The 27,263-nt window shown below is 36.1% G+C and overlaps 4 protein-coding genes across 5 annotated transcripts; 2 read left to right on the forward strand and 2 right to left on the reverse strand.

The window, feature by feature from the left end:
* The first annotated feature begins 2,743 nt into the window (after nt 1-2,743).
* On the forward strand, nt 2,744-7,157 carry LOC113095705 (POU domain, class 3, transcription factor 2-like). Its single transcript, XM_026261050.1, has one exon. It carries the CDS (start codon nt 2,905-2,907, stop codon nt 3,919-3,921), a length of 1,017 nt encoding a protein of 338 aa, XP_026116835.1. The 5' UTR covers nt 2,744-2,904; the 3' UTR covers nt 3,922-7,157.
* Nucleotides 7,158-9,401: 2,244 nt separating this feature from the next.
* On the reverse strand, nt 9,402-14,308 carry LOC113095711 (failed axon connections homolog). Its single transcript, XM_026261059.1, has 6 exons — nt 13,725-14,308; nt 11,830-11,965; nt 11,556-11,752; nt 11,148-11,365; nt 10,537-10,653; nt 9,402-10,442 (listed from the first exon to the last, which is right to left on the reverse strand). The coding sequence occupies exons 1-6, from the start codon at nt 13,982-13,984 to the stop codon at nt 10,156-10,158; spliced, it is 1,215 nt and encodes a 404-aa protein (XP_026116844.1). The 5' UTR covers nt 13,985-14,308; the 3' UTR covers nt 9,402-10,155.
* Nucleotides 14,309-14,894: 586 nt separating this feature from the next.
* LOC113095708 (cyclin-C-like) lies at nt 14,895-21,356 on the reverse strand. The gene is made up of 13 exons (XM_026261055.1): nt 21,197-21,356; nt 20,581-20,687; nt 20,307-20,391; nt 20,064-20,133; nt 19,928-19,979; nt 19,476-19,531; nt 18,946-18,981; nt 18,769-18,860; nt 17,607-17,674; nt 17,423-17,502; nt 17,223-17,341; nt 16,215-16,294; nt 14,895-16,082 (listed from the first exon to the last, which is right to left on the reverse strand). The coding sequence occupies exons 1-12, from the start codon at nt 21,226-21,228 to the stop codon at nt 16,240-16,242; spliced, it is 852 nt and encodes a 283-aa protein (XP_026116840.1). The 5' UTR covers nt 21,229-21,356; the 3' UTR covers nt 14,895-16,082; nt 16,215-16,239.
* Nucleotides 21,357-22,455: 1,099 nt separating this feature from the next.
* On the forward strand, nt 22,456-27,150 carry LOC113095709 (desmin-like). 2 transcript variants are annotated; one of them, XM_026261056.1, is made up of 11 exons: nt 22,456-22,819; nt 23,687-23,855; nt 23,947-24,096; nt 24,189-24,308; nt 24,394-24,489; nt 24,988-25,122; nt 25,208-25,318; nt 25,403-25,513; nt 25,875-25,999; nt 26,693-26,935; nt 27,048-27,150. In XM_026261056.1, the coding sequence occupies exons 1-11, from the start codon at nt 22,512-22,514 to the stop codon at nt 27,133-27,135; spliced, it is 1,656 nt and encodes a 551-aa protein (XP_026116841.1). In that variant the 5' UTR covers nt 22,456-22,511; the 3' UTR covers nt 27,136-27,150. The 2 variants fall into 2 exon arrangements, with proteins under 2 accessions (XP_026116841.1, XP_026116842.1); XM_026261057.1 differs by having other exon boundaries at nt 22,458-22,819; nt 27,053-27,128.
* Nucleotides 27,151-27,263: the final 113 nt, after the last annotated feature.

A 27,263-nucleotide genomic window follows, 5' to 3' on the forward strand; every position in this document is an offset into this window, starting at 1 on the left:
TTATAAGGAGCATAATAGCCATTCTCTCACAGTTGACCAACATTATCAAAGGGAGAGGAGGCATGTGGATTACAGATTTAACGAGCCCTTTGTGCAGACTAATTACATGTGAATGAGGGTCTGTAGGAGCTCATCCACCCCTTATATCTACCACAGGTGAACCCCAGACAAACCCCACACACACATTCAAACTGACAGAATACACAATGTAATATATATATATATATACATTGTGTGTATATATATATATATATATATATATATATATATATAGATAGATATGGTGGCATAAATTGTAACTGATTTGTAAAATGTAAATTCAAAGACTGGAGAATTAAATAAAAATTCAAATTAAATAAATTCAAAGACTGGACACTGGAAAATATAAGAAAATCGTTTTATTACCACAATGTACTTTCTATTGCAAAACTAACTAATCACACTCTATAAAAATGTGTTTTACAATAAATATTTGATATATCTGTATACATTGTATAGTTTTTGTATATATATATATATATATATATATATATATATATATATATATATATATATATATATATATATATATATTTTAATTGCCCTTTTTTCTTCTTTTTCTTTCACTTCCTATTCTTGCCTATTATTGTTGTTTCACTATAATTTTACTGCTCATCACATGTATACATGTAATATGAGTGTTTGTATATATTATACTAAACATATCATGTCATAAAAAATGTTAAAATAAAAAATGTGTTTTACAATATTTCAATATTTTCATATATAGGCTATTCATAATGTACTGTTTAATTTTTTATATACATGTTTTATATTTTATTTTAAAATTAAATGTATGCATTTAGCAGACGCTTTTATCCAAAGCAACTTACAGTGTATTCAGGCTATCAGTTTTTTTTACCTATCATGTGTTTTATTTTATTTCCTTTTCTAATAAAAATTATGGACTTTAAAGTTATAATTCAGTGTTACCAGACTGTTCTGCTCATGCTATGAAAAAAAAAAAGTATAAGAAGACAAATCCCCAAGATGATCATGTTTTCAATCGGAACATTTAATTACTCAACAGTCCTTTCTAATTAAGCCATGAGAAATTAAACAACTCCAGCACAGGGTCGATATAATTACTGCTAATTTATTGCTCAGATTATTCACCATTAATTTTTATTCTCTCAAACACAAATTGGAGGAACTGCCAGAGAAATAACTGTTTAATAATTATAAACGCTGGGCCTCTTCGTCCCTTTAATGGGTATAGCATCATTTATGCATTATTAGGATGTGTAACTGAACAGCCCATAGTTTGCATATTACTTTATTAAGCTAATGTGTTTTCTGCTTGGCCGTGCACGACTCTGTTAAAGCTTCTGAATCTTAAAATTACAACTCAATTAACACGACCGCTCCTTGCGTTTCACCAAATCTCATGAACATTGGGCAATCTGCATTCCCAATTAGTATCATGGGATTATCATGCTTTTTTAGACATGTTTTTTTTTTTTTTTACGTAGCACACAGAGATGCTTTATAAGGGAGTGCAAAAAAATGTGTGGAGAACAGTGCATGTGGGTGCATGTTTACAAAAGTCCGTGGCTGGGGTGGAGGTTGAGACTGTCATTCACCTCTCTCTGGCCCTGCGATGCCCTGCATGTGCTTTTCAGGCTTTGAAATGGGCTTTATGTGTGCGGGGGAGAGAGAGAGAAAAGGCTCGAGCAGCTGTGACGTGGGCGGCGTTGTTTCATTCACCTCTTGCCATGGCAACGGACAGGGGCCCGAGAAATATGCCCCCTCCTTGAGCCATGAGGGAGAAACAGAGAGACTCTGAAATCACATCAGTACATAGAGTGTTGTTATTTCAATCATATAATAATATAAACAAATATAATTATCGTAATATCATCAGCTCAGATAACCATTTAACTTTTTTCATATACACTGTAAGGATGGCATTACACCTCATTGAAGTTTACTATTGTGATTTTTTTATTTTATTTTTTTGCCTTATTTTTTTTTTTTTAATATATATAAATAAGTAAAATAAAATAGTCGTGCCAGATTTTCAATAAGCAGTCATGAGCTCACTGCACCTTTTCAATTTGAATTTAATTTTAACAAAGAAAATACATTTTTAAATTATAATTTTAATGAAGAAAATTAAGTTAAAATAGAGTAGATATCACAAAGTGTTGTGAAATATATTTTAAAGTGCAAATCACATTTCTGAATTTGATTAATAGTATTAGTCTTTATTTTCTATTTGAAATATATTATGAACCAAATATCATTATTTTATTTTTTGTTGAAAAGCATTTTGTTTTATCCAGTAATATTAACTTAATATAAGATATAAATATACTTAATTAATTTGCTTACACATTTAAACTATTTTGATAAAATTATTTTTCTTTGTTTGTTTGTTTGTTTACCTTTTATTTGAAATGCTTTGGGCCAATAGCTACGGTATATAATAAATTGTATTCCTTTTTGGACAAAGCACTCATTAAATATCCAATAATGTCGAAACTAAGCTACAATTTATTATTGAATTGGAATATATATTGGAATAACTATCCTATAAGTAACAGCCAAATAAAACAGCATGTTAATATTAAATTGTGAAACGTTTCAACTTTAAGAAAAACTTAACGAAAGCCAGACTGGATGCTTTGGAGCCCACTGCGCCCTGTCACTGCTGATTCCTCTGTGCTTGTTTTTTAGGCGAACGCAATGGGATGGGGCTTCTGTCGAATCTACTGCGACCAATGAACGCGCCGCTGTCACATCTGTTAAGCGCTTCTGACCAATAGACAGCAGCGCGAGGCGGATCTCAGGTGCGCGCCTCTGCGTCCTCGCGGCTCTGGCGCGCTGGGGAGCCGCCTGTGGCACAGAGTAGCTGTGGAAACTATGGCGACCGCGGCGTCCAACCACTACAGCATCCTCACGTCCAACTCGGAGCCCGGCAGCATGCAGCAGACGCCGCCGCCGCCGGCCTACAGGGACGCGCACAGCCTTCTGCAGAGCGAGTACACCACACTGCAGAGCAGCGGGAGCACGCTCGGCCACGCGCACCAGTGGCTGACGGCGGCGCTGTCTCACGGGGGAGAGGGGTCGCCATGGCCCGCCAGCCCGCTGGGCGAGCAGGACATTAAGCCGGTGGAGGAGCTGCAGCATTCGCCGAGACAGGCGCATCTGGTGCAGCAAAGCCAGCAGCATCACGAGGCGGGCGCTTGGCGCGCGACCACTATGCCGAGCATGAGCACCTCCAACGGGCAGAGCTTGATCTACTCTCAGTCCGGGTACGGCGAACCGGGGATGCACCACGAGGACCACCACAGCCCGCATCTGAGCGAGCACGGCCACCCGCAGAGCCTGCACTCGGACGAGGACACGCCGACCTCGGACGACCTGGAGCAGTTCGCCAAGCAGTTCAAGCAGCGCCGGATCAAGCTGGGGTTTACGCAGGCGGACGTGGGGCTCGCGCTGGGCACCCTTTACGGCAATGTCTTCTCCCAGACCACCATCTGCAGGTTCGAGGCGCTCCAGCTGAGCTTCAAAAACATGTGCAAACTCAAGCCCCTGCTGAACAAATGGCTGGAGGAGGCGGACTCCACCTCAGGAAGCCCGACCAGCCTGGATAAGATTGCTGCGCAGGGGAGGAAGAGGAAAAAGCGGACCTCCATCGAGGTGAGTGTCAAAGGGGCCCTGGAGAGCCATTTCCTCAAGTGCCCGAAACCCGGTGCGTCGGAGATCACTTCGCTGGCGGATAGCCTGCAGCTGGAGAAGGAGGTTGTGCGGGTCTGGTTTTGCAACCGGCGGCAGAAGGAGAAGCGAATGACGCCCCAAAACGGACCGATGGCCGGGAACGAGGATGTGTACGGGGACGCCTCGCCTCACCACGGCGCGCAGACACCTGTTCCGTGAGAAAGGGGCGGCCTGAACATAATCGACTGTCTCTTTGTCCCGGTCACAAGCCCGCTCGGGGCGGACCGACGGTGATGAAGTGTCTCTGTGTGTGGCACCTCCAAGGGCGCGGAGCGCGCGTGGTTGCGCGAACAATTTACCGGCACGGGCGCGAGAAAACACGCTCTGAGTCGTTACGCGCAGCGGCTGAACCTAAAGAGGGAACGTAAATATTATTTTATTTAAGATTTCTTTTCAAGTCCGGGGATCTGTGAAAGCATCATATCACTTCCAACCGAAAGCTGTGAAAAAGGCGTCGGGGGCGCGCCATCTTCCCCTCATGACCAGAAAAGGTTTATTACGGATTGAAATTAATCTGCTGCAGTCTACTGTGCATTCTCTTACACATACTAATGGCAAATGCTTCATTATTATTATTATCATTATTATTTCCGTCACGATCACAAAATGTTTAATACTCATTAAGATTGTGTCTGCTTTTTATTGGCCTTTATGCCAATAAATAACCAAATAATAATTATTATTATTATAAACGAAATATATCTAAATTATTTAAATAAATAAAAAACCTAACATGCACAATTAACAACAAAAGCAACAATAATAATATTTATTATTATACTTAACATTATGTGGCTATATGTTAACTTATCTGAAAGTATCACTGTTAAATGCAAACGTGATCAGTTCTTTAAAAGTCTCATTTCGGTCACAACAAAGGCTGCCAAGTGCCGCTGTGTGTCGTTCACAGGCAAAGCAGGCCGATTTCATGCAGATCACGGATTCACTCTGCTGGTGCAAAACAGAGGCCTGAGGAAAACAGTAAAACCTAGAAGCGCACAGTGCTTTGGACCATATCGAAATTTCTATTTCTATAAATAAAATTCAGTGATACCAGCTCTTCATAAGTAACCACCCAATTGGGGTTTCTTAACATTTTGAGTGAATTTTTATAATGCACCAAAATTTGCACCATGATTTGAGACGGTGGCTTATTTAGATTTTAATCAATTTTTGTTTATTTGGAAATCTAAAAAACCCCAAAACGGAATCGTACAATTTATGATATTTTATATGAAAGATAAAAACAATCCAAGCTTTTAATTTAATTTAATTTAATTATTTTGTCTGGAAACGCTTTATATGGAAATGACAAGATTTAAAAACAATATTGACGACAATAATAATAATAATAATAATAATAATAATATAGAGGCTAGTTGTTCTTGCTCATAATTAACACAGATCAAGATTTTAAAACAACAACGACAATATAATAATAATGATAATAATAAGAGGCCAGTTTTCGTTGCCCATTATTATTATAGCATTGTGTGAATTTGTGCGTCAACTAAATGTATATGCCTCGTTATGTTTGTATCTGTTTGCTCTATTGTGTTTCTTGTTTATCCCAAATATGTATCTTTTTTTTTAAGAGAAATATTACACCAGCTGTGTCACAATGATTTGATGGCCTGCATCGAGAAACAAGGACATTGTGCGTGGATTTTTCATTTGAATTTTCTATGGCTCTGTGAATACTTGTATATTTGTGCACTTAACCTGACACTGCCAAAGCACAAGCTGTCAGTGTGCCCTGTTGAGACCAGTAATGTCTTTGGTTTTGACAGAAAAATTGCACAGTTTTTAAACGCCTTTTGTCATTAAATGAATACGTTTTTATAAGAAGAAGTGCCTCTCATCAATCTGTGCCCCGCGCATGAAGATCCTCAAGATAAACGGATTCACAATTCCACACATTATTCGAGCATCAAGGCTGTGTGAATATAATGTTGCTTCAGGATGAGCTGATGCTGTAGATCCATCGCAGCCCGATGCAATTCCTTCGCTTCCATTTCTGAGTGACCATGGAGGCAAATGTTTGCCATTTCACTGCTAATGAAGACGGATCTGACGGGTCCAAACGTGTCCAGAAACAGATCGGCAACGTATGTTAATATTTTCTGATGCTATTCTGGATCTAAAACTTATTATTATTATATATTTTAAATACATTAATGGAAACAAAATATCAGACTACTGCTACAACATTAGTGAGATCTTAATTTTCTAATTAATAGCTTTTATAAGATAAAATTGCTTTCCATTTTTAAACAGGCCGGTCGTTTCTAATCGGCTATTACCTGTAAAACAATATAAGTTATTGCTCCGTCAATGTACAATTTAAGATGTCAGTTTTATTTGCTGTGTATTGATAATGAATAGTGAATCTTAGGGCCTTGGAAAACGGCGTAAAGCCGCATTTGTGTGTGTGTGTGTGTGTGTGTGTGTGTGTGTGTGTGTGTGTGTGCAGTGAGCGCCATCTACTGACGATAATGTGTTGGAGAAAAGCAATTCTTAATGAAATTTAGATATTACAGTCGTCTATATGTTTGCATGTTCTGTTTAGTCAAACATACTGGCATAAAGTATCCTAATGTAATATGAGCTCGGGGGTGTGTTTTATAAAAACACTTTCTAGTAGTTTCTAGTTTCTAGTCACTCACCGAGTTAGTTCAGATGGTACCTGTAGAGGTTTGTATAGGTTTGGTAAAGTGCAAGTCAAAAGTCTCAAGTCATTGTATGTTGGTTGTGATTCATATTCATTTGTGTTTGAGAGAAAGTTTTTACCTTTGGAAAGTTGTTCTGTTGGAGCAGGTGGCACCTAAATACATTGGATCAATATTTAACAATCTTAGGATTTAAAAAAAATCTGGCATGCAAACAGGCAATTGCAGTTTGCAATTGATTCATATTAACTGAATGAATGAATTATTAAACTAAAACTATTCAACATAAAACACAATAAAAAAAAAGGCTTTGTGACAGTATATACACGCTATACTGATATGATTTAAGTAATTGTTCTCTAGGCTTCAGAAATGAGGGAGTTTAAAAATCCTTCTAAATTATATGTAGGCTTATTAGGAATAAATATTAAGAATTAAAGAATGAACTGCAATCAGAAACCACACATAGAGCAAGGAACAGTTCATTTAATACAGCTATATTTCATGAAACGTGGTTTAATCTTTAATACAATTATCAGACAATTTGGGTTCCTTATGTTACAGTGACCATTTGTTCATGTCCACAACCCCTGCCTCCCCAATATTATGTATAGCCTATAATAAATCCATAAATCCCCCGGGGTCATGATACACACAACATAGACTCTGTAATATGGCTCTAAAATCAGCACACACACATGAAAATAAACATGAGACTTGGACTCCCTACCATTGCCTTTCCAACATTATTCCATCTTTGGGTTGCCATATTTCTATCACTTTTGGCATATGAGTGGGACTGTATGACTTGTGAGGAAAATAAATACACGATTGTCATGTATGGATGATAAAACTAGCTAGAAACTAAAGCTCAACAAGGAACCATTAAAAATTAATTTGCAATAGTCTGTAACGCCTAAAGTGAGCTTTTGAAGACAAGCCTTGAATTCTGGCCTAGTGAGCATCATCTGAAATTCATTCAATATGATCAAAAAGAAAACTGTGTAAAACACACAACTCTCACAGGAACTAAAACAACTGCAGATATTCATGAAGAAATATAACAACTCATTAAAAGTCAAGAATAAGTCTTTTGCAATACTTTCAAAACATAAATTAAATCACAAGCAATAAATAAAAAAAGATCAAGTGGTCCAGGATTAACACATAGTACAAACAAAACATTTAAATATATATTTTTAAATATTAAAATATATTATTATTATTTTATTTTTATTTAAATCTTAAATCAAGAAAAATACAAAAGCAAACAAACAAACATCTTAAGAAAGATTATGGTTTAACTCAGACTGACTGTCAATTTTTTGACTTTGTACTTTGAAGGAATGGTTCACCAGAAAAATTTTAATTTGCTGAAAATGTACTCAGGCCTTCCAAGATGTAAATTATTTTGTTTTATCATCGGAACAGATTTGGAGAAATGTAGCACTACATCAGTTGCTCACCAATAGATCCTCTGCAGTGAATGGGTGCCGTCAGAATGAGAGTCCAAACAGTTGATGAAAACATCACAATAATCCACACCACTCCAGTCCATCAAATAATGTATTGTGTAGTGAAAATCTGTGTGTTTAAAAGAAACAAATTCATCTGTAAGACATTTTTAACTCTAAATCATTGCTTTAGGTTAAAATATTAGTCCTCTGTTAATAATATTGCTTTCTCCAACTTCACAAGATATTAACTGATATACTGGAGTAATGTGGATTATTGTGATGCTTTTATTAGCTGTCTGGACTCTCATTCTGATGGCACCCATTCACTACAGAGAAAAAAAAAACTAATCTCTATGTTGTATGGTCAAAGGGTGAATAAATCATCAGCAAATGTTCCTTTTTGGGTGAACTGTTCCTTTAAGTCTTTGGCACATTTAAATAATTGCTGGCATGCAAACATTTTATTTCTGAAAAAAGCACCAGTTAATTAACCCAATGTTTATTTAAAATCGTTTTTTCTAATAATGCTTCATTTAAAAAAACATCAGATAAGTACATTTGGATTTGAAGGGGCATTCTTTCTAATAAATGCTCTATATAGACAGCATCTTAATGCAGGATTATGTTTAAGATTTTAAAAGGGCTTTGGTGGCAACAGGAAGGAAGTTTGTACGGCACAGCAAGATACGGATTAAATCTCACTAAGGAACAGAAAAACATAAGTCTCCCGTCCTGCATGTGTCATTCGTTGTGCATCGGACCCTAGGAGATCATTCCTGCGAGTGTGTTCATGTGTGAAGATGACTCAGAGACTCAGTCCTGCAGCAGATGGACACACACACACACACACACCAGCTGTCTGTCTCCATCTGTATTGTGTTATGAGTCTCCTGTAATGGCTGCATTGGAGTAACACTGCTGCATTACCAGGGTATTCTGTTCTGTTCTGGTCCAGTGTTTTTTTGTCGTAGTAAATAATGATGCAGCCCACAGGAGGCGCTCTTGCATCACAGATCCATCTGAAGTGTTTGCTGTTCGACAAACACAAGTGATGTTTTTAGCTAGGAAAACATATACACGAGTCTTGCATGATATAGATTTTAACAGCATGCAACTGATTCTGGATCTGCATTGCAGACTATATTGATTTTACATTTTCTTGCAACTGAAAATAGACTGAACCTCAAACAAATAAATGATCTATTTATACATTCACCGTGTTTGCTCCTAAATTAATAATTTGCCCAATATCAAATAATAATCTGTCCTTAATTAAACATGCAGGGAGTACTGATGAGATATGACTGATATTAAACCACAAAAGTTAAGTTAGGCCTCTAAATTATGAACATGATCAAAACTGTCCTGGAAAACCTGTTCTATTGAATCTACTATATGCATTCTCTCATCAAACTGATAGATTATATATATATATATATATATATATATATATATATATATATATATATATATATTTTTTTTTTTTTTTTTTTTTTTTTTGCAAGTTAAAGGCCTTTTAGAAATTGTGAAAATTTTTGTAGTTCAAGTGTCTTTTTGCTGTGACAAATAAATAAAATAATCATAAAAATAACTTGTATATTGTTATATTTCAAGATGAATACTGGACAGCAACTTAGGCTTACTTGATTTATACTTACGCATAATTTTTTTGAAAAATCATGGTAAAATATGAGTACTATCAAATATGCTAAATATGATCAAATAAAACTGGATGTGAATTTTAGATTGACTATAAGAATGAGTCAAGTTGTTTCACACAAGTATTTACACACTTCAATCAGAACCCAAAACCCTTCTTTCTGTCTGTCTACCCGTATAACAATAAATCCCAGGATGTAAGAAATGCTGTTTAGCTACAAAAACACACACAGTGAAAGGGAAGTGGTCACATGTGATGATGTCATTCTGTCGATTTCGAGCGCAGTGATGATGTCACAACCACAGGAGGAGTGATTCAGCTGAAGCATCATTCACTCCGTTCCATTCTCACTCTTTAATCCATCTTTATTATTCTGTTTGATACTTTTTCTCCCTGGATTCTCTATGGCCTGACCTTCCCTCATTGAATAAAATCTCATTCTCATTAATTAAAAAGTGTCAGAATACCTGTCCATCGCTGAGAGTCTGGGAAAACCGCTGCTATGTTACCACATCTTTATTTGACCAGCCCTTCCCCTGCTAAAGGGCATGTGGGAGAACAAAGGGGGCGGGGCCCGTGCAGATACATCATCAAGAGGGTGTGGTTTTCACTTCAAATGCTCAGTTTCTGAGCATTCGGTGTCCATGTCAGAATCGAACAGAGAGTGCCCGGTGGCGTCGCTGTCTGGTGACGGTGTGTCATGGTGCGACAGAGCACTTTCCTGCTCCTGGAAGCTGCCGCTGCGTGAGTACAGACCCAAATCCGGAAGCTGAGAAGGAGAATCCGGCTCCTCGCTCAGTCCGTCGTAGTAAAGGTCGTCGACGTCCACAAACCACTCCGGCCAGAATTTACGGCGGATTCGTTCACAGTACATGGCCAGGTTGATGAACTCGCCTGCACCGATGAAGCAGCTTCACTCAGTTAATGCACTCAAAACTTTATGTAACAGTATTACAATACACAAAAAGCATGAGTTCATTAAATTCACCTTTGATTAACTGCTCTGGACGTGTTCCTGGGAGAGTCCACATGGCCTGAGCCAGATGACCAAATACAGCAGCATCTACTGTGGAGAGCTCCGGGCCCATTAGATACTTTTTATTGCCTACAGGATAAAATTGTTATTAAACTGAATTATATAAAACAACAGAAAAATTATTTTTCTATATTTTTCATGTGTTTTCTGGTTTGTTGCTATGATGTTGTGGTCTCTAGATATGGCTCAGGTACCTACGGAAGCTTGTTTCTACCACAGATGTAAAAAAATAATAAAGGTAATTGTGGTTTATATCTTACAATTCTGCTATTTTTCTCAGAATTTTGACTATTTGTTTTCTCCGAATACTGAATTTACATATTTTTCAGAATTGTTAAAATATGTCAAATGACTTTTTCCCTCTGATATTTGATTCTCAGATTTTTTTTCTCATAAAAAAAGTTAATTATGAGTTTATATCATCACAATTTAGAGCAGGAAAGTGGATCGTGTGGTCCAGAGTTGAGGACCCCTGATCTAGATTAAATATAGAAAATGACTAAAATGCTACAAATCCTGTCAATAAAGCTCAAAAAACTGTGCCTCAAATGTTCAAAACACACCAAGGAATGTGGCAAGGGTGCGCATGTCTTTCTCCATCAGAGAGTAAACCTCCTCTTTGGAGAAGCGTCCGATCCCATGGCCGTACATCTCTCTCTTCACAATGCTGCCGGTCACCTGACTCAAAATCCACCTGAGCATGTCACTCAGCGGCCCGTTTGTGGCTAACATCTTCTGCGTCTCTTCCACATTGTCCACCCACTGACAGTATGCTATCGTCCTAAAGCAAAATGCATCATATGTAGAATATTAACACATTTCAGTCATTCAGTAACTTAAATATTCAAGTAACTTATGCAAGTGAATCTGATCTCTGTTTTTCTACAATATAATGAAGCACTGAAGATGTTCATTCAAATATCAGGTTGATTTAGACCATATGTGAAGAAAAACACCCAGCTCTTTCTCACCAGTAGAAGTGTTCCTCCACCATCTTGGTTATGGCACGTGAGATGGCTTTCTCTTGAGGACTCAGGCTGGAGTTGAGATTCACACCGAGCTTTTCCTCCAGGAAGTCGATGATGAACTCTGTCCCGCACACCTGCTCCTTATTATACGCTATCCAAGGCATCTTCCCTTGAGGAGACAGCTTCCCATCGAAATAGTTCTGAGGAGAAAACAGCTTGTATGTTTAAAAAACATCCACCTCTTTTCACAACGTATCATTATCATATATTTTGATACCTGGTAAGGAAGGTCTGCCATCCGCAGGTATGTTTCTATCTTCAGGCAGAAAGGGGACAAGCTAGGCACTCCAGTTTTGGGCCGGGCAAACTGATGCAGAATGATGGCATCTTCAGAGTCCAACTCCTGTTCCTTCCTACAAGGCAGCAAATATGGAAGTGAATTAGAAATTAATGGAGATAAAAAAAAGTTCACAAATACACTAAAACATCATAAAGTGGTACATTTTCTTTTAAAAATGCACCAGAAACTGTCCAAAATGAGCAAGATTCAGCACCATCTACTGTGAAAAGCTTTGAGCCCATTAGATACTAATGGGAAAAATCCTATTATTACCTTGGGAGAAATTATATTATTAAATTGAATTATGTAGGGGGAAAAATAGATTTTTATGCAGTTTTTATGTGTTTTCAGATTGATGGTTGCTATAATATAGCTTAGTTACTTCCTTCAGTGTCTCTGGGATTTTTTGAAATTTCATCCTCTTTAAACCAACTTTATCATATTCTACAATTTTACAATTTTATTTCAAAACACACCAGAAACTCTTCAAAATGACCATATACAGCATTATCTATTGTGCAAAGCTTTGGGCACATTAGATACTTTTAATTGCGTTTGAAAGAAAGTATATTATTATTATATTATATATTATATTATATTCAATTACTTGATACAATTGGGGTAAATAGATTTTTAGATTATTTTAATGTGTTTCCTGGTTGGTTGTTATAATATTCTGTTTTTTTTTTTGTTTTTTTTTTTACATTTTATAATTTTTAAACAGAGTTCATCAACTCCTAAAATTATTTTAAAAAAAATTAAAATGGACCAGAAATATTCCAGAAACACTTTAGATCGATTCAGAGTTCAGTCTTTAGTGATTAGTCGCTGTCCACTTCAGTGGTGCTGAAACACATTCAAAACATCACAGTCAGTAGAGTTCTCTCTTCAGTTTTGTACTTATAAGTGTGTCTCTGATCTTAAAACAATTAATAATATGTAATTATATTTGTGTAATGCATGTCTGAATCAATAGCTCATGTGAATGGTCATCAAATAACACCAAGCCTTTCCCAGGGCCTTGTGTAACCTGAGATGTTTTGCTAAGTACTAACAGCACTGCCATTTCTGCAAAGGTCAGAGACAAAGCAAAAGCACAGAATTAAACCCAGCTGGCTCTGATCTCTACATTGACGGGTCACTATTTACACATTGTCAATAAGGGTATGATAAAGGTCATTCTATAACATCACAATATCACAAGGAGACATCCTCAAGGCCTACATATAGAGACGCTCCTGCAGCCATGCCCTTGATATAGCACACATCAACATGTCAACATGCGTAGACGAGGTAATAAATAGCATACTGCTCAAAATTCAATCAGTTGGCAGGTTCTGATTCTGATATTCATATTCACTGTATTCATCACTCTTCAGCGTAGGATAACGAATGGCTGCATTGCATTTTGTTGACATGAATTTAGGTAATTTTTCATACATAAAAACCCTGTTTATGCCCCTCTCACTCCATCCAAAGGGGATATATATATATATATATATATATATATATATATATATATATATATATATATATATATACAAGCATTACATAAATCGTAATAATAATAACAAAAACAGAATAATACAATTATTGTTATATATAATAATTGTTAAATATTATTTACAAAATATTAAATATGTCAAATAATGTCTAAAATATTTAAATATTAATATATTAAAATATAAACATTAAATTTCTATAAATTATATATAAAAGTACAAGCACTGCATGGATAGCAGTAATTATAATTTATATTATTATCACCACTGTCTATGCAGTGCTTATTTATTGAGTGCTAATATATAAACGTTGCATAGATAGATAGATACCTAATGACAAGCAGCTCGTGTAGTAAATAGGCAGCGGCGGCGAGCAGCGCGCCCCCGGTGATGTAGAGCGTTTTTCTCCACCAGGAGTCGACTCCTAACGCAGACATGATCCCTCCGCACTCCTGCAGCGGGTAGGCTATAATGTACCCATATAACGAGAGATCCTCCTCAGAGCCGCACAAGCCAAGCGAGAGGCTCTTGTTCCGGCCCAGTTCAAGCGCGCAGGAGCGGCTCCAGGCGAAGGCGACGTGCCAGTACATCCTCTCTCTCCTCTATCCGCCCTTCGGCCCGGTGTGGGTTCGACAGAGGAGGCTTCATCAGTGCCGCAGGGTGGAGGTGGTGAGGATGTGGGTGTCAGAGGGTCTAAGGACAAACGGATGAGGAGCAGCAGCGGGCATGTCGCCTCCTGATGCTGGCCGTCCGTCCCCGCGGTGGGGTCGGCATCAATCCGCAGCCGCTCGCCGCCGCTGTTTACCGCACAGCTGAGCGCTGTACGTCACCAGGGGCGGGGCTGCTGATGCTGCGAGGGGGCGGGACGAGTGCGCAGATTCGCCACTCTCATTGGTCAGATCCACTTGTTCGGTAACAAAAAATTCATAATAGCTCATTATATGAAATCAGTAATTTATAAAGGTTCCATTATTTTGTTCCAGAAACATTTGATGAAGTAGCTTCGCAACTAACCTCACAGAACGAAGGATTAATAATATGTTCTATTTACATCAGTGTTATTTTCATATCATGTACCGTACATCTGCTGTAGCTTACATTTATATTTGGAATTCAGTTTTTTTTTTCATTTACGTTTTTTACATTATTATTATAAAATTAAATACTTATAGTTTAAACGATTTTAGTTAATTTAGTAGGTTAATTCATGACAATTGGCAGATTTTTGTCAGTCATTTTAAAGAGAATTTTTTTTTCCCAATTTACCTGAATCACCCTACATCGAAAATTTCACATAATTCACAATGCACCATTAAAATTAAGTTTAAAATATAACATAAAAGTATAAATTAATTTAATATAATTTAAAACTTTATAAATATATAAAAATATTTTATATAATTATAGAAAATAATTAAATTATATATTTAATATATAATTTTTAAATATCATTTTAACACAGGACACTTTTCATGCCAAAAAAAAAAAAAAGATTTGTAATTTTTGTTTCAACAGCAGCTTTATTCAATAAGGCTTCTGAGCTCCATTATAGACAAATTAATGAGAACACTCCAAGCCCTCTCATCTTACAGAGCTCTCACATTGACAAATATATATACAGGCAAATAATGGGTACAATGCATCACGGAGAAGGGCCACATTTATGCAAGTTCACTCAATAAAGATGAGGCAACACTCCTAAAGCACAACTAAAATTAAAATAATTCCATTCAAAACACACCCAAACATGTATGTTCTGTAAAATAATTTGAAGTCCTTCATGTCCACCAAACTAATGATGGAGATGCAAATGATAGGAAGTGAGGGACTTGATAACCACATCTAAGACGTAGATCTACATGGCCAAAACCCTGAAGATATTGGCTTGTCCTCCATGGACAACAAATCTAAAAACAAACAAAATGAAAGCAAAAAAAAAAAGTCATTTGGCTTTATGTCAAGTACACATATAGCATAATCATACAGTAAATTTATGAGACAAAACAATGTCAAGGGCTATAAATGGAAAGCATATTTACAATGCCGTTTGAAGCATACTGTGATCGACTCAACTATCTGTGTCACTTGTGCATTTTAACTCACATCCACATGTGCGTCAAATATCCAATCAGGATTTGATTACACAGTACGAGGGTTCAAAAGATCGCCGTCACATAGCCCTGTGGCCAATCAGTTTACAGACAGCCACTTTGTAAAGAGGACTGATCCGTTTCCCTGAGGAATACAAACTGTGATATGGTCAACGAGAGGCACGCATACAAATATATTTGCGATTAAACACACACACTCTCTATTTGCCGCTCTCAGACAGAAAATAATCAAGTTTTCTTAGTTCCCAAAGAGCATCCGCTAAAAGAAGCTTAATGGGACTTTTCAAGGAAGTCAGGACCATCGACTAACAAGATCTGGGAAAACAGCACCCCTCTTAATCAAACAAATACCCAATGAGGTGCGTTTGTGTGTGTGTGTGTGTGTTGTGTGTGTGTCCGTAACATTCAAGACAACAGCCTTAGGCTTGCCAGAAAACTCTAAATCAAAGCATATTTCCTATTGGTGAGCAGTTCGGACATGGGCTGCTCTGATTGGTGGAAGGAAGGAGGTGGCATCATTCTCTCTGCTCTGATTGGTGGAAGGAAAGAGGTGGCATCATTCTCTCTGCTCTGATTGCTGGAAGAGCCCAGAAGAGAGGAAAAAGAGGATTTGTGCCGGGAATGTGTTTCCCACAGTCATAAAACAATGAGCTTGTGAAAAGCAGCATTCAGATGTGCCGGGATGTGCTGTGTTTGTGTATCACTCCACCTCAGGTCCTCCAGCAGAGGCCGCTCTAGGACTGACTGTACGAGCTGTTTTGACTCCCGTTTGAGCTCTGGTCAGTCTCACTGTTGTAAGAAAAGAAAATACAGGCGCAGAAGTGAGAGGAGATAAAAAAGGTCTTTTCCACTTTTCTTAAAACTATAAAAAATTACCAAAAATGTTGGTAATTGAAATAAAGCTGAAATAAAATATAGATGAAAAACTTGAACTTAAGCTAAATTTAGAAATGCCTTGAAAACTAATAAAATAAAATAAGCATAAGTACTAAAGTTACTAAAACTAAAAATGTAATAAAAATTAAAACGAGCTGTAATAAAGTGCTTTTCCACTTTTTGAAAATGTTTCAAATAATTTTGAGTACTGAAATAATAAAGAAAAAAAAACTTAAACCTAAAACTTAAAAAAATATTTGAACATAAAACAGACTTTAATAAAGGGATTTTTTTCTAACTATCAAAAACAATGAAATAAAAATAAATAATATAAATGAATAAATACAGGATGAAAAACGTACATTTTAAAAACTTGCCATTAAGCTATATAGACACGGTCAAAATAAATAAATCAATCAATCACAAAAGCACATAAAATTTGTAAAATGTAAACTGAAAATATAAGCATGAAAACTAATTCAAAATATGAATAAATAATATAAAAGTTTATAAACAACACTAAAATATCATTGGGCAGTATCATCAACCATGTTAAATGCGGTGAAAAATTCACAAGTGTGAAAGCATGCATTCTAACAAAAACTGTGACATTAACTCTAAAAAAAATTTTTTTTATCTATAACTGTAGTATAATCCAGTAATTGTACTTTTATCCATGACATTTACAAGAATTCAAGAGTTGCAAAGACATTTTGCACTGAAATGCACTGCCTCTTTTCATTGTTTCTCTTTGCATTAGTGAAAGCTTCCCAGAATATTTCCATATAGATAAATACAGTGTTGTGTGATTGTGAAAACTGAGGTCTGCAGTCTGTCGTACCTGTTAGGAGGAGGTTTGGGTTTGGGCACTTTGTTGAGCACAACGGCCATTTCCTTCCTATCATCAAAGTTCTTCCACTGGTCATAGAGTTTCAGAATCACCCTGATAATCTCCAGGATCTGTTTGGAGGAAAGCTCCTATGTTAATATACAGAGCAAGGCAGAAACATTCATTCATTTTTACAGCCGAGTGTGTCTTACCTTGTCCATGTCAACAGACAGCTCAGCGAACCACTGCCTGGCATCTTTCTGCTGCACCACACAGGCCACATGCAGGCAGGCTGGAGGGGGAGGGACACACAATCTGTAACTCCGCCCACTGGTATGTGACATGACAATGTCTTCATACAGTTATTTGGATTAAATATAGGCAGTTTGTTCTTACCCAGTGCTATCATAAATGGAGGATAAAGCAGACACAGGTCTGTCCTGTAGGTGTCGTTCACTATCCTCCTGCACACATTCACAGGACATTCAAGTTCACTCATTCAGCTTATTTTGCGAGACAGAAGTAAGCTATCTTCTGTGAATGTGCAAGACTTCCGCTTCTTTATCTGCTATAGGAAAATGACTAAGAAAAAGGAAATGTAGTAAACCAGTATTATTTTAGTATCATTGGGATATATCATAGTTTTTATTAATATTTTGAATCAGTTTAATTTTAATATTCGCGGTTTTCATCTTAAAGTTTTAGTAATTCTGTTATTTTTCTCATTAGTTTTTGTTTGTCTAAAGTTTTTATAAATTTTTATTCAGTTTTAGTTATTTTCATTTATTAAGTTAAACTAAATTAAAAGGAGAAATGATGCCATGGCATCTAGCCAAAATAGAATATATATATATATATATATTTCAGTTCATTTTTGTTTATTTCAGTTATTTTAGTTTTGATTTCTACAACTATTTCTATAACTATAATAATCCTGCAGAAAATGGTTACACTATTTGCACTTCAAACCAATTTATTTATTATATATATATATATATATATATATATATATATGATAATAAATGTAAAATATTATAAGAAATACAATTCAAGCAATATAACAGTTTTTGTAAAAAAAAATATTAAAAACATTTTTGCTAATTAAAATAAAGCTAAAATAAAATATTAATATTAGATTAAAAATGTAAATAAAAATTAGATGTCGTTTTGGTAACTAACTCAAATAAGTTTAAGTAATAAATGTTTTTTTATTATTATTATTAATTAAAACCAAAACTGAACTAAAACTGAAAAAAAAAATAAAGATATAAAAAAAAAAAAAAAAAAACTTAAATGACACTGCTGGAAGCAAATGACACCGGACACCTCACACATTAATTTTATAAACAGTCGCACCTGCTCTTACATTACAAACAAGATTTTTTAATGAAAGATGAGCTTTCAGGAGAGGCATAGATTCAAAAGCAAGAGGCTTGTATCTGCAACTTATCTAATCAACATTTCCTTCACCACCCACTTAGACGTTTCTAACACACTTATAAGGCAAAATGAACAGTGCTTGCTTGTTTTCCATGCCGTCTGAAGCCACGCTCCTCACCAAGCCAGCGGCAGCAGCATGTCCTCCTGCCCCATGTCCTGCACATACTGCAGTAATGGTCTGTAAGGGTGATACACGATCAGACAGCAGTCCTGAAACAAATCCAAACCAAACACCCATGAACAGACGGCAAAAACAAACACCTGAACATCCCAAAGAAGAAGAATCAATACCAACCATGAGCTCCAGTAAGTAGAATTCACACTCCAAGATCTAGACACAAAGAGAGAAGCATGAGTTCACTGCAAAACATGTGGATCATTTTTCCCATTACGATTATCCATAAACGTTCCACCAGGCCTCTGAGACCCCTGATCAGTGGTGTCCCCAACAAATAAAACTCTTTGTAATCATACCACACTTATCACCAGCCCGAGACACGGGCTGCCACAACCAACAGTCATTTTCACCATAACGAGACTTTCCTACGAAGGTGTCGTAAGCGTGAGGAATGTCGCTCCTGATTGGGTGTCAGAAACTTGGTGACCCTTAGGATGTGACAGAAGGCTGCATCATCACACACACAATCTCAGCCTCTCAGACAGCGTTTCCATCATATGAATCAGATTGTTTTATCTAGATCTTTAGTGACGCTGTCAGATTTGTTTGGGACTGTAACAGCAAGGCTATCTGGAACAACTCGCCTACATTTCAGATCAGTGTTTTAGAAGTTTTCTGCTGGAGCAAAGCAAAGAAGTCTGACTCACGTGGTTCATTCTGAAGGGAAACTCCTTTGGAAAGGCATAAGAGAACCTTGTTTTCACTGTTACAAACAGAGAAAGATGTATTTAATCCATATTAGTATGAAAACATGATCTGGTATTCCCAAACCTTCCTGATAGTGAAGAGATTTGGTGATTTTTTTTTATTTTTAATTTTAGATTTGCATCTCAAATAAATGCATCTTGATTAAAGGATGTTTAGACATTTGTACTAAAAAATAAAAATACTAAGGAAGACAATCTTTTTTTTCCCAGTGAATGCAACATTTATTATCATGACTTTATGATTTTAAAATCTTTTAAAGTTCTTTATTTGTGGAAGGGTGAATTAAGTCTTGTTAAGACCCGTTGAAACCCTGTACTTTATACTGTTAAATTGCATTTCTGTAGTAATATATGATGCTGTCGGATGAGTTTGTGAAATATAAATTACTTACTCACAGACGTTGCTGCTGAAATAAGGCGTGTGTTCGAAACAACACCAAATTCCTGTTAAGGAAATATTTTTTTTATTACATTAAAAATCAAAATGATGCATCTTTCAGCAGAAATTCCCATATTGAGAGTGTTTACCTCTACTTTAGAGGCCAGAAACACACATGTGGGGGCCATCAGCACAGGGTCTATGCTCTTCAGAGAGTACCTGAAAACAAGCCAAGAGCTTTCTTTAACTTTCATGCAAGTGTACTCGAAAAAAGCCACAGAGAATAAATGTAGCACCCTCATTTGTAAAACACAAGGGCCATCAATCTTAAAGTCGAGCACCAATCTTTACGGAGGAAGTAAAGGCTGTAACCAAGAAAAGGACCTGCTCACCTGGCGTAGAAACGCTTAAAGTAGACTGTTGCCGTTGCGATGACCTGCTGCCTGAGTTTCAAGTGTTCCCCTAAAGCTTGAATCACTGCCACGAGAAGACAAATTAAACTATTTAAAGTGTTTAAAGACAAGGTTTAATGCTATAGAATTTGAATGAACATTTCCTTAAAAATGTATCTTGAATAAAATACAAAGCAGCCGAATTACACCTGAAGATATGCATAAATTCAGAACAGGCCCATGTTCATATTTTAAAAACAATTTATCTCCATACCATTGGCAAAAAATATCTGTAGCTTCCAATATTCCTCCTCGGTGAGGAACTTGAGATCTTTCTGTCTCTCCTTCATCAGATCCTGTTTGTCCAGAACCCACTGCAGACTGATAAGAACAAACACCAGACACTTAAAATTCAGAAATCATAAAATAATAACTTATAAATCAACGCAGCGGCATTACATTGTATATTTAATATACTCATAATTTATGTCACTTCATTTTCAAACTTCATACAAGCATCAAAACAAAATGATACTTACTGAAAAACGTAAAAATCACTTAAAACGATAAGAATGAACTAATGCCGTGAATAACACATTTATTATTCTTTTCATAAATTTAATTTCTCTATGGTTTCTTCAGTTCAAAGCCACTAGCCAGCCGGCTAAAACTAATAATCCAGATATTTAAACTATTCCAAAAAATAATAGACATCCATTCTAGTATATATTATTTGGTATTAACGAAGATTTAAAAAAAAGACATTAGTTACAATTAGGCAAATCCATGAGTTTGTATGGTTTTATTTCTCTTGCAGCTTCGAAGCAGCAAAACCTCTAGAAATTCCTTTAATGTCCTCGATTTTATTTACAAAACCGGTCTCTACTTACTAATGTGAGCTCTGCCAGAAGTTCCCTGCCATCCTGAGATTTTTTAGGTAGAAAATAAACTTAACGTGATCTTAAATTGAGTTAAAATAAAACGATACTCTGATTAAATCAGACGATGAGCGCGACATAAAAAACACTCCGTGTAATTTAAATGTGCACATGAAAACGGTCCGGAAGAAAGCAAATCTAAGCATGAGTTCCGGGCAGTTTCATAACATAACATTACATAACATTACATAACATAACTTTTTTTCGTATTAAGATGTGCTTTCCTTTTGAAGCAAAAAAAAAAAAACAAAAAAAAAACGCATGCAAACTTGTCCTTGCTAAGGAAGGATAGTACATAGCATGCTGCAATATGATTTGTAACAAATACATCTTCACGTTCCCATCACTTGTACTTTGTACAAAATAGTTGGTTGGTCATCCTTGAACCAAAGTAGAAAAATGCATATGTTATTATTTACTGCCAATATATTATTAGGTAAACTGCCAACTTATATTTGTAATCTTTTATCATATTATACTTCTAATTATATAATACATTTTACAAACCACATTTGACTGTTCGCTCTGAGTTTGGCAAAAACAGCCTTTTCCTCAGCTGTGGAATGAAATGCGGAGTGTTAGGATGTTAGAAAAAAAATCCATCTCTAAATATTTGTAGAAATCTTTTGGAGTTCTACCTGGAAGAACTTGTGAATGTCTTTAAATATGATGTTAGATGATTATTTTTGTCTGTCTAATTTCCTCCTGCTATTTTGGCCACTCCCTGGTAGAAGAGATTTATATCTCAGTGGGATAATTCTTGGTAAAATAAAGGATAATATAATATAATATAATATAATATAATATAATATAATATAATATAATATAATATAATATAATATAATATAATATAATATAATATAATATAATATAATATAATATAATATTTTTGTATATAATATAATAGTACTGTTATCATTATATATAAAATATAAATGTATCATATCAATTTAAATGTAACAAATAATATTTCATGCCACTTTTATGCTATTTAGCCCTATATAATAATTATATTGGAATTTTCTTTATGCGTTTGTTTGCTTGTTTGTTTCCAGAACATAATAAAGTAGCAGCATGCTCTTCCTTGATGAGGTCACCAGCATTTTCAGTCTCGGAGTTTTTAGACAGTTTCAGATGCAGAGAATTTCATTATATCAGGCTTGCCGTCTTCATTAGGAAAGCTCACTCGTCTATTTTTATCGCGGTAAAGCTCTTCGCACTGGCCCATCAGATAGTTGAGCGGAGGGTTCGACTCTGTGTCAGACTGATGTTCGACATTCCTCGCCCGGACAGCAGGTATAAAGCTCCATCATCCATGAGCGCAGGCACAACGCTTCTGGAGCATCTTTGGAGACGTGCGAGGAACTACAGCTTCACCATGAGTCACAGTCCAGAAAGATTGTCCTCTTACCGCCGTCACTTTGAGGGTGGCCTGACCTCTTCCACGCTTCAGGTCCGGGTCTCCAGCCCTTCGCCCACCCGTGGAGCCGCGCGCCACCGCTCCGCCAGCTACACCCGCAGTGGCACTATGGGGCGCAGGGCGCGCTCCGGATCCCGCAAATCACGCATGACCAGGTATGCCTTATCATATCATATCATATCATATCATTATTTCAGCTATGAAATTTTTTATTTTTGTGTACTTTAGATCTAAGTACTAAAATAACTAAAACTATAAGCTATGCAGACATTTTTTTTTTTTACTAAAACTCGGAACTAAAATTAAAATGAAAATAGAACGTAAAAATAAAATCTTGTTTTAAATCTAATTTAAAATATTGAAGAAAAAAAAAAAAAAATATATATATATATATATATATATATATATATATATATATATATATATATATATATATATATATATATATATAAGCATATCAAGGATACTAAAATAACTCTGGCAATAATATAATAATAATATTGCAGTTAACTAAAACTAAAAGCATAAAAAAAAATTTAATTACTCTAAATAATATAATCATTTAAAAGAAATAAAATATTTTAAAAATTCTGCTAGATTCCAGGGTAACAATTCTCATTTCTGTTTAGTTGAAGTATTAAAACAACAACAACAACAACAACAAATAAAAAAAAAAAACTTAAAACTAAAACTTACAATAAAAATATACAGACTTATTTTTCAAAAAAAAGTTAGAAAATGTCAAAAACACAACAAAGTTACTAAAACCTTGACTCAATACACAAAACAGAAAATGTTCAATTAAATTCGAATTCAAAATATCAACAAAAATATTATATTATATCAATTATACTAAACTAACACTGGCAGTAATGGCTATAACAATAATATATAATATCATTAATAATAATAATTTTATTGCATTATATATGTGATAATTAAATTGGTCAAATAGCTTGTATTTTGTATTACCTTTAAAAAAATATACATTTTTTACAATAAACACTATTTACCTTCTACAGCAGCGTGAGTATGGGAACGCTGTGTCTGGGCATGGGTTTGGGGGTAGCTGGGGGTGCGCTGGATCTGGACGCTGCAGCCGCTGAGAACCAGGCTTTCCTCAGCACACGCACCAGTGAGAGAAAGGAGATGGTCACCCTCAATGACCGTCTGGCTGTATATATTGAGAAGGTAAGACACTTCTGAAGCATGCTTCTCCATCTTCTCCTTTTGCTTTCCCATTTTGTAGACCAGCCTGTGAGTTTGAGTGGTCTTGTTCCAGGTACGCTCTCTGGAGCAGAGCAACAAGCTGCTGGAGACAGAAATTGAGGGCATCAAGAGCCACCATGTGAAGCCGTCTGGACTTCGACTGCTCTATGAGGACCAGCTGAGGGAGCTGAGGAGGATTGCTGACCAGATGAAAGTCCAGCGGGTGAGGGATGACCACAGGCCAATCACGACTGACTTACACATTTAGACCATAACTTACTAATTTCTAGCAAGTATCTACCCTTGCTTTCGTAGGACCTGGCAGTAGCAGCAAAGGATGCCATGGCAGGTCAGCTGGAGATGCTGAAGGTGAAATACGAGGAGGCTTTGGAGGCCAGGAAAAAGGCAGAGCTTGAAATTGAAACCTTCAGACCGGTAAGGTTCAACTTAATACACAAAAAACGTTAACATCGATCAGTTTTACTTAATGACTGGTGCTCAAACTCCCTTTGTCTACTAGGATGTGGACGCAGCCACATCCGCCCGAATTGCCTTGGAAAAACGACTGGAAAACCTGGAAGTGGAGCTTGAGTTCCTGCAGAGGATTCACAAAAAGGTCCAGGCCATTTAAATATAATATTATCTAATATTATAATATTATAAATGTCATCATATTATTATAAATAATAATATATAAGAAGAATTGTGACTTTTTTTCATGCAATTCTGAGTTTACATCATGCAATTCTGAATTCTGAATATAATATAATATAATATAATATAATATAATATAATATCCACTGTAAAAAATGACATGACAAGTCACGGCAACATATCTTTTTCAATTACTTTAGCTTATCAAAATAATTTTTTTACAAGCTTATCAAACTTAATTTTTTAAGTTATACAAGATTCATTTATTATTCTTAAAAACGTAACGTTTTTTTTTACAGTCTGCCTACTGTAAAGTTTAGTTTTACTGTTCTCAAAGAATATTCTCAAATTGCTATGTGATTTTAATGTTAATCACTGGGTATTTCATTGTATTGATATGTATTTACAATCGAATTAATTGTTCTGACAACTTGATTGAAAAAAAATTTCTCTATGTCAGGAAATCGAGGAGTTGATGGCTCAGATTTATGGATCTGTGGCTAAAGTAGATGTGGCCTTCTCTTTGCCCGATCTGGCATCCGCCCTCAAACAGATCCAGGCTCAATATGACAGTATCGCTGCCCAAAACCTGCAGGTAATGAGGACGGGCCGCATATAAACCTCATTATCCCTTACACTGAACTCAAATGCTCATGTTTTTCCCGACTGGTGTTTACTAGGAGATGGACGCTTGGTATAAAGCAAAGTTTCAAGATCTAAACAAAGCTACATCACGGCATGTGGACACAGTGAGGAGCATCAGAGAGGAACTCACAGCTTACAAGAGAGAGGTGTGGGAAATCCTGTCCCGTGCATCATTTAATAAAAGCACCCAACTCTACTGCCTTATAAATTGAATGCATGTGTGTTTTTAGATTCAGAATAAACAGAGAGAGCTGGACGCTCTTAAAAACAGGAATGAAGCACTGCTGCTCCAAATCCAGGAAGCACAGGAGAGACACAAGAAAGAGGAGGAGGGACTACAGGTAAAGCCACACCCCTTTCAATGTAAAGAGAACATGTCACAATGGCTACAAACCAAATCCTCTTCAGCGGACTCATGGGATAGTAAAGTGTCCATCATATGTGTACTTCAGTAACTTGCTACCCTTTGACTACCATTTTCTAAATACTGTAAATTCAAAAATACTACTCTTTTATAGTAAAGGGAAATATGCAAACTTATGAATAGTAGATTTTCTAGAACAGAATGTCATTGAGACCGAGGGTGGGCCCTTTTTGTAGCAACCACCCAGAAACTAACCTCACTGCGTTGTATCATACAAGCATTCATGAATGAGTTACACTCAATTTGATTCGAAGATCTCAAAAAATCATGTGTCATAGATCCGTATCGAGACTTTAAAGGAGGAACTGAAGTCTATTAAAGGGAAGATTGGGCTGCTGCTGAGAGAATATCAGGAACTGCTCAACATTAAGATGTCGCTGGAGATTGAAATCACCACATACAGGTACTTCAGTGCTGCCATCACACCACAGCACCTTGAATGAGTGATACATTGCATCTTAAAATTTAGATATTTTTTTAGATGTAAACACAGAATTTTGAGAAATAATCTCAGAATTCCAAAATATAAACTCTCAGTTCTAAGAAGACAAATCTGAATTGTGACTTTTTTCTTGCAATTCTGAGTTTTAATCTCGCAATTCTGTTTAGTTTTTTTCACCATGGAATTAAAAAATAAAAAGGTAATTGCAACTTTTTAATCTTACAATTCTGACTTGTTTCACTGAATTATGAGTTCTTTATCTTGCAATCCTGACATTTGAATTCTGAGTTTACATCTCACAATTCAGTTTTTTTCGGTAAGGTAATTGCGGTAATATCTCGGATGTTTTTTTTTTTGTTGCCTTGAAACTATTTAACTCACAATTCTGACTTTTCTCTCGCAATTGCAAGTTTGTGAATTTTTTTTCTCAGAACTGCAAGTTTATATCTCACGATTCAGTTTTTTTTTCTCTCAAAATTGTGAAAAAAGTTTTCAATTGTGATAAAAAATACTCACAATTCCCTTTTTTATTCTGTGGCAGAAATGGGATTCCATAATATAATGATTAAAAATGGTTTACCATATACACATAGTTTAAGATCCTTGGCAACTACCGATATCTAACCCATTTTTGATTTGCCTGTGGTATTGCAGGAAGCTGATAGAGGGAGAAGACAGTCGCTTGTCCAGTATGGTGAGTGGACTGTCTCTCATGAGCGTGAGTGCAGGAAGGGTCAGCAGTGTTTCTGGGGCGATCCGTGGAGCGGTGAGCTCAGCCGCCTCAGAGAAGATGCTCTCCAACAGCACAATAGTCAACCACAACCATCAGGAGTCTGTGGAGGAGTTCACTCACGAGCAGGCTGTGGAGATGACCGAGAGAAAGACCGTCCTCATTAGGTACAAGTACACCATTCCAACACAACATTACAAAACAACTTCATACTTCTTTTTTTATTATTATATTATAAAATGCATCTGGATGCTAATTCCGATCTCACTTTGGTTGCAGAACAGTTGAGACAGATGAGGACATGTTTGAAAGGGACACCCAAGAACGTACCATCACTATCTCTGGCGCCGCTGAAGAGAACGATTGAAATTGTCTCATTTCCATCTCCATCAAAGTTAATTCATTAAGAGTTGTTGTTGCTCAGATCTCACATTCTGTTATCAAAACCGGTGACAAACCAAATGTCAAAAAAAGTTTTTCATCCTTTGCTACCTG

The sequence above is a fragment of the Carassius auratus genome, unplaced genomic scaffold (assembly GCF_003368295.1).
Source record: "Carassius auratus strain Wakin unplaced genomic scaffold, ASM336829v1 scaf_tig00215768, whole genome shotgun sequence".
In the NCBI taxonomy this organism is placed as follows: domain Eukaryota; kingdom Metazoa; phylum Chordata; class Actinopteri; order Cypriniformes; family Cyprinidae; genus Carassius; species Carassius auratus.

Bases quoted from the DNA above. Each gene is read 5' to 3' on its own strand.
- LOC113095708 (XM_026261055.1), bottom strand. From the start codon at position 21,228: ATGGCAGGGAACTTCTGGCAGAGCTCACATTA. The intron at 19,980-20,063 runs GTAAACACTCTC...TTTCCTTAACAG, and splicing joins TTCTGGCCTCTAAAGTAGAG to GAATTTGGTGTTGTTTCGAA. The intron at 18,982-19,475 runs GTGAGTCAGACT...CTTTGTGTCTAG, and splicing joins TTCCCTTCAGAATGAACCAC to ATCTTGGAGTGTGAATTCTA.
- LOC113095711 (XM_026261059.1), bottom strand. From the start codon at position 13,984: ATGTACTGGCACGTCGCCTTCGCCTGGAGCCGCTCCTGCGCGCTTGAA. The intron at 11,966-13,724 runs GTATCTATCTAT...GCTGCCTTGTAG, and splicing joins CACGAGCTGCTTGTCATTAG to GAAGGAACAGGAGTTGGACT. The intron at 11,753-11,829 runs GTATCAAAATAT...TTTTCTCCTCAG, and splicing joins TGGCAGACCTTCCTTACCAG to AACTATTTCGATGGGAAGCT.
- LOC113095705 (XM_026261050.1), top strand. From the start codon at position 2,905: ATGGCGACCGCGGCGTCCAACCACTACAGCATCCTCACGTCCAACTCG.
- LOC113095709 (XM_026261056.1), top strand. From the start codon at position 22,512: ATGTTCGACATTCCTCGCCCGGACAGCAGGTATAAAGCTCCATCATCC. The intron at 24,490-24,987 runs GTCCAGGCCATT...TCTCTATGTCAG, and splicing joins TGCAGAGGATTCACAAAAAG to GAAATCGAGGAGTTGATGGC. The intron at 25,123-25,207 runs GTAATGAGGACG...GGTGTTTACTAG, and splicing joins TCGCTGCCCAAAACCTGCAG to GAGATGGACGCTTGGTATAA.